Below are 10,541 nucleotides of genomic sequence, written 5' to 3'. Positions count from 1 at the left end.
GCTCATAAACACTTCCACTGGTTGTTTTTAGTCCATTGGAATCAGTTACTAAAAATATTAGTGTGTCACTATATGTTTGTATCTGATGTTTGTAAATTAAATATAGCCTTGCCCACATTTTAATAAATTTTCATTTGACAGTGATAAAGATTGTACTTTATATTTAAATTAAACTTACAATTGGACAGTTTTGTAAATTTATTGCTAAAGTTCTTATTAGGTTGAAAAAATAAATGTGCATGGATGCCTATGATTCATGTAATAGCCCATTGTGCTGAAACAGCCACACAAATACCGGAGATGTTTTTAAAACCGGGATCAGTGTACAAGCTAATTTGCACTCAGTCAATTCTAATCATATTAGATCTTGAGAAGATGGTTCAGGTTGGAGATACGATGAAGTGCAGGACATGTTGGTTTAGATATGAGTAATGGCTCTGCAGGGTTCAACTGTGGTAGTGATGCCATTTTAAATATTTGGGGTCAAATTATGTTAATATTAGATCACTAGACAACATTATTTATAATTAGCCCATATAGCTGAGATGAATGTTCTTGATCATCTTCATTATTGGCAGGCTTTAAACAAATGAAAAAGTCCCTGTCATAACTTATTTGTGTAAGTAATATAAGAGGGTTTCTCCAGGAACAACTAAATGTGATTTCATATTAATTTTAACCTGAATAGGAAGCGCTAGTGCAGCCCTGTTTTTACGAGGAATGCATTTTTTTCTAATACATTCAAGTTTTGGAAATATTTTTAAGACAAGTATTTCCATTTTCATTTTTAGCATTTCTCGTGCCATGCTTTGTGTCACATGCAAATCACATCTCGCGTCTCTTAAAGACATTCCTCAGCACAACACATGTTTTGTTTTCAATGAGCTGATAAATATCTGGCAAACGTTGGCATCGTCTTCTATACGAGCATAGTTTATACACAACTGGAAATACACAGATATAGATCTTACATAGTCTTAAAATAGTCCAGATTTTGCTCATGAAAATTAAGTTGTGGCTCTGTATGTAACCCAGGTACAGATGGACTACTGAAGTTGAAGAGGCTGGGTGATGTGGCCAAAATTTCTGGAGACCATTGTCGTATCAGCTGACAAACGTCACCATAAATATCAAAACATTACTTTTTTTGAGTTTAAAGATTGGTGTTGAAATTGTGATACCTAACTCTAATATAACAAGGTGACAATATAGGAAACTATACCAACTGCACTAAGAAGAGTGTATATCATAGTAATGTTGGTATTATGATATAAAAATATTATGATTATTATCAGCCCATACATATACCACATATCAACTAGTCTGACAGTTGTGCAGAATGGATGAAGAAGACCTTCTACTCAACATCCAACACAGGCTCATGAAGAGACGATTTTAGCTCCAAACTAATGCTAATGCTTAAGTATCTTAAAAGTGTAATTCTGCCATCAGTCGCTGGGTGTTGGGTCCAAAAAACTGTGGCTGTGAGATTCAATCTAAAGTAAAAAAAAAAAAAAAAAAAAAAAAAAAAAGAAAACCAAAAAGGTACAAGTCAATATCTTTCTTCCAGGACTCATACAGGTCTCATTTGTTTTTTTTTGTTTTTTTACCCTTTAATAAATATTTTACTCCTGAGTCAATAGTTTAGATACTAAGTTATATGACACTAACTTAGACATGGTTAATAAGTTACACAAATATTGCAAATGTTTGATGATTTTACTGTCAGTCATCTAGGGTCTGGCATTAGCTCTGATGGCTCGGACCCCTCACACTTCTGCAGCTGCGCTCTTTTTTCTCTAAATATGGTCACTTCTGGTTCCAAAAAGTCAAGATGATAAACTGAAACAATGGGTGACATCACAGTTCCTTTGTCCAGGTATTGAGCCATGTGAAACAGCAGCCATGTGAACATATGACATAAAACTCAGGGTATGGATATAAAATGATATTATCCCTTTCATGCATAGTGGTCACTACAGTGGACAGTTACTCTACAGCTTTACTCTTGTATATTCATGGGTTTTATTGTTTTAGTTCCATATCAACCAACACAGTGGACACTTATGCATCATCTCATAAACTGCAATTCATACCATTACTGTAACTTTGCTGTTCTTGATTGGTTCTTGAGTGGAAATCAATTGTTAATATTTATTTTTTGCATATTATCTCCATGAAGTGAGTAATTACTAGTATTAGAATGTGTTAAAATGTGAGAAAATATCAGATTAGCGGCATTAAACATGGTTTCATTTCACTGTTTTCATATCACTTTATGATATTGGGTTTTAAATACATGTTTCTTTGCTTCAAGAATAAAATTCATGGTGTAGCTGAGTGGACATTTTTGTAACTCCATGAAAAACAGGTTGATTTAAAAAAAAAAAAAAAATCAATCACATTGGTTTTTTTCATGCCTAAAGAGGAATAAAAACTCAGGAAAAAAAATCTTGGTTAAGGTTCTCATAATTCATGCATGAAAGGGTTATAATAATATATTATCATACTAGTGTGTTCAAGTCATATACATGTAGGACAACTGGCATGTGAAAAGACAATGGATAGTGAAAATCTGGAAGGATATTGCGCCATATTTGAGGAAAAAATAATTTATATTTGATAGCCACTGACTGCAATCAGAAGACAATAACTAACATTCATACTCAAATGCTTCCTAGGTTAGATTATTGTTGATACGACAGATCAATTCATTCTCAAATGTCCATCTATTTTACTTTTTTTTTACCTTAAAAATTGAAGAGAAGAATACTTGTTGCTTTAAACATATCGCCACTGACTGCTGGGACATTTCTGATGTTCACTAACATGTTCTTTGGATGTTCACTATCAATTATCCTTTCATTTGCTGATCAATTCGTGAGCAGAGACATGATGACAATTTGTCAGATTCCCTGAGTTATACAACTTGAACACATCCACTAAGGCAATGTCATTTCCATAACAGCATTTGAGATTCATACTCTGAATAATCAGTCATACATCCACACTATATGGATGGAGACCAGTTAGTGGACAGAGGTACATTGATGTCAGACATTATTCTCTGAACTCTGGTTTTGTACTTGCAATTCAGCTGTTGCCATGTTGGCTTTTTGGAGCAGAAGGTGATGATATTTTGATAAAAGGGGTGAAACTACAGGAGCACAAGGTGTTAAAGACATCTGCAGGGGTCATGGGTGAGCTACTGCTAAATGCTATTGCAATGACTGTAAAACAATACATCAAATACAACATTGTGTAAAAATATAATGTTTATCATCTGGTTAATGTCACCTATTAACTGCAACTACAGTCAAGCTGTCTGTCAAGAATTTGTTTTTAAAAACAAGTGGTGCCAGGCACAACAAACCCCGCCCCTTGCATATATTGTAGCTTATTTTGGCATCGATCCAGCTGATGTCATCATGTCTGTGCATGTGGTGATGTCAGCATATCAATTGCCTCTATATATGCCAAGTTTTAAATAAATTGAAACAAAATTTGTTTTTTTATATACATTTGAAATTTCACCCATGATAAGTAAATGAAAAGGAAAAAAGATTTTAAAAATTCAGAAAAAATTTGACATACTTTTCCCAAAATGTAATCACATCTATTCTGGGTCACTGGCAATCTATAAACCCAATTTAGTATGAATTCAACCAATAGTTTTGCTGCTACAGACATTTGAATTTTGCCCATTATAAGCAAATTGGGTAAAAAAAAATATAAAGTCATTAAAAAAATTGGAACTTTGACCTACTTTTCCCAAAATGTAATCAGATCTATTCTGGGTCACTGGCAATCTATAACCCAATTGGTATAAATTCAACCAATAGTTTTGCCGCTAGAGTGTTTACAGTCAAAGAAACAAACAAACTGAACCAAAAACAATACTACTTGCCTCCCCTTTGAGGGGCAGGCTAAAAATTTATTAAATATACAGAAACAATGAAATTTCAGTTTGGGAGTTGAGTAACCTGTCATACAGACCTGTCGATCAATACCTGACACTATTTGACTAGAGCTGTAAGTTAAAGAAAGAAAGCAAACAGAGCACTTATCAGGCTTTTAATTCTGTTATTAGCAAATGAAGCTGGAATGACACCTGGAAGAATATGAGAGCCACGGCTTTATGAAGGCAGCCCTAGCGTCCATCACTGGTATTACAACAAGACAAGACAAACAAGATGCTTTCACATTAGCTTCAGTTTGGAGCTGAGGCCTTTATTCTTTAATGATACTTAAGTTAGGAGTTAATAACACTCTATAGCACAGGTGTCAAACATGCGGCCCGGGGGCCAAATCCGGCCCGCCAAAGGGTCCAGTCCAGACCTTGGGATGAATCTGTGAAATGCAAAAATTACACTAAGATATTAACAATCCTTTTAGTTCAGGTTCCACATTCAGACCAATTCAATCTGAAGTGGGCAGGACCAGTAATACTATCATAAAAACATAGAAATAATGACAACTCCAAATTTTTCTCTTTGTCAATGTAAATATTTTCATGTATTTACACTAAAACAAAGTATAATTTCACAAAAAATGTGAAAACCTGAACAATATGACCAACCTGAAATGTCTTATGAGAAGTAAGTACAATTTTAACAAGATTCTGCCTGTTATTAAATGTTTTGCGTATTTGTTGATCCACTGTGATGTTTAAGTTATAATGTACATGAGTAAATGATAAACTGTGACAGAATATTGTTAAAATTACACTTCTTTTTTCAGTTTGTTCATGTTATTCACATTGTTTGAGAGAATAGTTTGAAGATGTAAACCTTTTCATAATGTAAATTTACTTTTTTCACTCTGAAACAGAGAAAAGTTTGGAGTTGACATTATTTATATATATTATGTTATATTGTTATATTGATATATTATTTTACTGGTTCAACCCAATTCAGATCAAATTTAGCTGAATGTTCCCCCTGAACTAAAATGACTTTGACACCCCTGCTCTATAGTGACACAAAACCCCTCTGGCTAACTGGTGCATTTGCAACAATGTTTAACACTCTGCACTGTCTCTGTCAAATTCAGTAGCAAATAAGAACTATATACTTACATTAGGCGGCCATGTATATGAATCCCTAATACCTAGATAATCTATGTTAATAAAGTGCTTTTCAGTTCCTAAAACCTAAGGATTATCATTTTTTTTGCAACAGTTTTTATTTTCTCCAACTTTATTAATCAAAATCTGGTTATACATTTCAGTCACTTTCATACAAAAATACTTATTTTTTCCAGACTGGGCAACATTTTCAAACTTAAGAGAACAATATTAATAAAGAACATCATAAAATAAAATAAAATTAAATAAAATAAAATAAATTAGAATAAAATAAAATAATTATCAAAATAAAGTCAGAGGTCTAATCAGGAATCAACAAATTTAAATTTTCATAGACAATCAAGGTTTGTTTGGTTTTTACATGTCTTAGTGTCTTTTTGACATTTGTCATTTCATTTTTGTAAATTAAGAACAGTGTGGGGGGGGTCTTTACAAATCTACATTTGTGCATAAATTGATTGGTCATAATAATCAAAGTGTTATACATAATTTCTCTTTTTCTGTTTTCCATTATAACTGTGATTGAGTGTCCTTCTCAGATGTCCATTCTTGAAATGTTGTCCAAAATGTCCTGGTGTATGGGCAGTCAAAAAAATAAATGTTCTAAAGATTCATTTCAAATTCACAAAAACACAATTTTTTTCCCCTCAGTATTAACCCTTTCATGCATACTGGTCACTACAGTGGACAGTTATTCTCTAGCTGTTCCCTTGTATATTCATGGATTTTATTGTTTTAGTTCCATATCAGTCAACACAGTGGACACTTATACAACATCCCATACACTGACATTCAAACCATTAGTGTAACTTTGCTGTTCTTGATAAAACCTGATTTGCAGTAACATGTTTGAGTGTTGAAGGGGTGATTAAATAAATTATACTTCCTCCACTCCTTTTAGAATGTGCAAATGAGGTCATGTATATGTATAAGTTTTGTTTTTGTTTTTTTTGTTTTCTTCCATGACCTCTTACTGTCTGTTTTTTTTCCTAAGGACTAAGTAAGATTACTTTGTCTTGTTGCATATTCAAAATAAACTAAATTAAAAAAAATAAAAAATAAAAATCAATTGCTTGTTATTGTTTCTAAACTGCAATTAACTGTTTTTTTTTTTTAACAAAAAAGGTTTTGGTTTTTTTTTGCATATTATCTCCATGAAGTGAGTAATGACTAGTATTAGAGTATGTTAAAATATGAGAAAACAGCAGATTAGCAGCATTAAAAAGCTTTTCATTTCATAGTTTTCACATGATATCAGAAAATCCATGTTTCTTTGCTTCCAAAATTAAACGCGTGGTGTCAAGCTCACATTTTTTTTTTTAACTCCATGAAAAGCAGGTTCATAAGAAATTTTCAGTCACATTGTTTTTTCGTGCCTAAAGAGGAATAAAAACACTCAGGAAATAAATGTTGATTAAGGTTCTCATAATTCATGCATGAAAGGGTTAAATCTTTGTTTTTTTTTCTTTCTTTTTTTTTGAACAATTAACATTGAACAGTAAATATACATAATATATACAACGACAAGGGTAGAAAGTTCCATAATTCACAAAATCTTTTACATTATATAGAGAAATACATGTAAGTAAAAAAATTAGGAAAGAAAAAATAAATAAATAAAAAATAAAATAAATAAAAATATGTAATAAAATTAAAAATTGCTCGAGGAATAAATAGAAATTATACAAACTGAATAAGATTTAACATTTGTCTTTTTTTTGTTTTATTTGCTTTAGAATTTATACTGTTTCTCAAATTGTCTACGTCATTGGAAAAAAAGGGCTTTGAAAACAGTGATGTTTGGACGTAGATGTGCAAATTTGGAGCAATGAATGTGAAAAATAATCAAAAGTTCGATAATATATCTTTTTTCTGGAGTTATTTTCAATGTGTGATAGTTTTTTTGCAACAGGTTTAGCAGTCGTTAGCAGTGTTAGCTAATATCCGCACCTTTTAGGCCCCCGCGGCTTTCCGTAGTTAGAGACGCGACGCCGTTCCGCGCGCGTCGCAGCGGTGGGAAATTTGTACTTTGCGGAAGTGAATGGTGCCCGCTTTGTGTGCTACTGCAAAACATGGCTCTCAACTTCCAGACATCCACTCTTTCACTGACTCTGCCGATTTCTTGTCAAATATGTCTCGGAAAGGTAACTGCTAATCGTGTTTAGCTAACCGGTTCAACAGAAATGAAGTGTTTACAGTGTGCTGCTGCTGTCTGGTATCCTTAAAGCTCATGTTATCAGCTTCATCTAAGATAACTGTGACTAACGGATAACGTTAGCAACTGACAGTTACTTAAACAGTATGTCGAGGCGTTCATGTGAATGTAACTAATAATTTGCTGTCTGTAAAATAGGTCAAGCAGCCGGTCATTTGTGCCAACCACCACGTGTTCTGTTCAGTCTGCATGGAAATGTGGTTGAAGAAAGCCAGTCAGTGTCCCACCTGCAGAGTCCCCATCACAGCAGAAAACCCCTGCAGAGAAATCATCGGTAAGTAGGAAATAAACAGATTAGTTTTAATACGAGGCCTCACCTGCTTGTAGCATCACAGAGTAAACACATTCCACCTCAAGCATGTACGAAGTAGCAGTAATGTGTATCTATATATGATAAATAAATAGATAAGTCAGGATTTAAAGTAAACTAGATGTGGCTATGCTTTCTGGAAACAGATGGAGCAGGTGTTTTATTTCTAATTCAGAAGACACTACTTCCTTCTGTTGCAACAATCTTAGTTCTTTGTCTGGATACTACATCTATTCTGTGGGATTTAATCACTAAAGTGTAATTAAGCATAGGAAAGTACGTCTGAGATAAACATGTCTTAAGCCATTTGATGTTTAATGTTTGATTGGAAATTATTATATTTAATTCATTTAAATAAAGCTACTGGAGTGGTCAGCAGGACCATTTTGATGCCAAACTGCTATTTAAAAATGATTGTGACACATGAAAATAACTTACTGAAAAGGTCAACTATGTGTATTCTTGTAGTTTTGCCTTGTGAAATTATTGCAGTGAATTAACATTAAGTAAATTAGAATATTTAACAGAGCATTACGTATCATTGCCATCCAACTTTTGGGAACTGTTTTTTTTTTCTGATCTGCACAAATGAACTGGATTAAAGCCAAATAAATAGCTCAAACCATAACTCTAGTGTTGTGAACAACTTTAGCTTAGTGAGTGCATGCATCACAGAAATGGAGTTTTTCTCAGTTTATTAAATCATGATCACAATGTCAGGTTTTATAGATCTGCGGGCTTAAAAAACTGCAATTTGAAGGTCCAGGATTTCTAAGGCGATATTTTGGATATACTGTGTTTAAAAAACAAAACAAAACAAAACATGAAATGATTTTTTAAAATATATTTAATATTGTATGTTTGAATTGGAAAAAATCCATTTGTGCAAAAGCGTAGTTTGTTCTAGCATGAACTGCATGAACAAAAGCATTCATGCTGTTGGAAGGCACATTTTTCACTTTTGAGTCAAACTAGTTGTTTGCGTCTGTATTTAGTATTTGTACAAGCCAGGCTAAACCTTTGGATAGTACTAAAATATGTTATGATGTGCACTGTATTTAGCCATTACCATTCTTGTGCATCTCTTCTAAAGGAGGATCTAATGAGAGTGACCACAGTGACAGCCTGTCTGTGAGGAAATGTCTCAGAAAAACCAGAGGAGAACTGCTTCTACGTGAGTATGAGGTATGTTTTCATTGTGCCATCGTCATCATAAAACCACTCTTACTATGGGGCCACAAAACCACATAATGGAAGAGGAGGCTATATCAGCATTGTAGCTGCCTACCATACAGGTTGTCCTTGATTATGGACTCAGACTTTGGATAGAGTTTAGCTGAGTTTAGAGTTAAGAGTTTAGCTTCATCACAGAACATGGTCTAGTGTTGTGGGGGATTGTATGGAAGCAACAAATATGTACAAAAATCCCCTTTGTATTGTAGTGTTATGATGCCACTTTTTTCAGTTTTATATATTTTTCCTCAACAGGATGAAATAGAAGGGCTCATTAGAGAAATGAGGAGCTAAAAGCAAAAAATCAAAGTCTGGAGTTACAACTGAAGACTGCTTTGGAGCCGTGCAGTATTAACACATTGCAAACAAATGATAAAGAGTTGACCCCTACGTCCTGGAAGAATGGACAAACAAGTTGCGAGCTGCTACAGATGTTTGTGATAAAGTGAAGCAAGACATGGACAAACTCAAAGAGGTATGAACTACAATAGTTAATTAAGTGCTTGATTTAGTTACTCTATTAAATGTTAGGACAACAGTGAGTGTATTTGTTTCTGTTGCTAGATAAAAGTAAAATGTTAAGGGTGTGTGCAAAGTATAATCTAGATGAATAACCATGATGATATGAACTGTAGATCCTAATACACATCATGTATCATTTTATAAAAGAAGGTTAAGTACTATTCTTTTTGTTGTACATACTTGCCTGATAAACCTTTCAAACCAATCTCGGCTTTGTCTGACGTTGCTACCTTTGTGCTGTTTTGTAACATGCTGTGAATGTATTATTTTTCACTTTCAGGCAAATAGAGGATTACGTTCGCAAAATGTTGACCTTGTGCAAGAGAACATGAGGTTGAAAGCAGAAGTGGCAGCCAGGTCTCCTCAAAAGTAAGTGTCCAAATGCAAAATGCTCTGAGGTCCTTTTAGAAGAATGTTCCAGCCTCATGTGACCTTAATGTTGGCCTTTCTTCATTTCAATGTCTGCTTACTGCCACTGTGTATTATATCATTGAAAATACAAATCTATATTTGGCCTATTAACTTCTTAAGTCAGAAACACTGTTTATTTTCTTTTTGTAAAGCTGCGGTAGACATCTCTGATCCTTATCATGGGAATTATTATATTTAAAACAGCAAAAGCTTCTTCACCTGTGTATGTTTGTTTTAAAAGGAGGAAACACTGCAGGTATTAAACACATTCCCTTAAACCAGTGTCATGGCTTAGAGACAATGAGATAATTCACTTGAATATTATGTGATATTAATTCTGTATACCATTCAGATTCTCAAAAACACTGTGTTTTCTTTTTAATGAAGTTACCTTGGATGGATATGTGATATTTTTTATTTTGTGTTTTTTAAACCAGTGACTGTAAGATCACATTTACACGTCCACATTTGACTTTTCCCACTTCTTTCTCACATTTTATCTGTTTATATAAAATGTTTTTCCTAAAATTGGATTTATAAAATAAAATGTGTGACCTTGTTACAGTTACTGATTGCAAACTTGTAGACCTGTATTGATATTTAAAATGACATTGTAGCTGATAACTGATGTTACAATGTTGCTTTCTGTGTCTTTAGTTTGCTTTTGTAGTTATTTATCCTCTGTTGGCAAAATTCTTCATAAAATATCACATTATTTTTGACTGAACAAAGACTTATACATGCAAATTCATGACAAAACCTTT

The 10,541-nt window shown here is 33.4% G+C and overlaps 1 protein-coding gene across 1 annotated transcript; it reads left to right on the top strand.

Annotated features, from left to right (window-relative positions):
• The first annotated feature begins 7,119 nt into the window (after positions 1-7,119).
• Positions 7,120-9,138, top strand: LOC115417200 (RING finger protein 219-like). The gene is made up of 4 exons (XM_030131208.1): positions 7,120-7,230; positions 7,440-7,575; positions 8,705-8,796; positions 9,100-9,138. The coding sequence occupies exons 1-4, from the start codon at positions 7,159-7,161 to the stop codon at positions 9,136-9,138; spliced, it is 339 nt and encodes a 112-aa protein (XP_029987068.1). The 5' UTR covers positions 7,120-7,158.
• The last annotated feature ends 1,403 nt before the right edge of the window (positions 9,139-10,541 follow it).

Source organism: Sphaeramia orbicularis, chromosome 3, assembly GCF_902148855.1.
Source record: "Sphaeramia orbicularis chromosome 3, fSphaOr1.1, whole genome shotgun sequence".
Taxonomy (NCBI): Eukaryota; Metazoa; Chordata; class Actinopteri; order Kurtiformes; family Apogonidae; genus Sphaeramia; species Sphaeramia orbicularis.
This window is presented reverse-complemented; position numbering and strand designations above follow the sequence as displayed.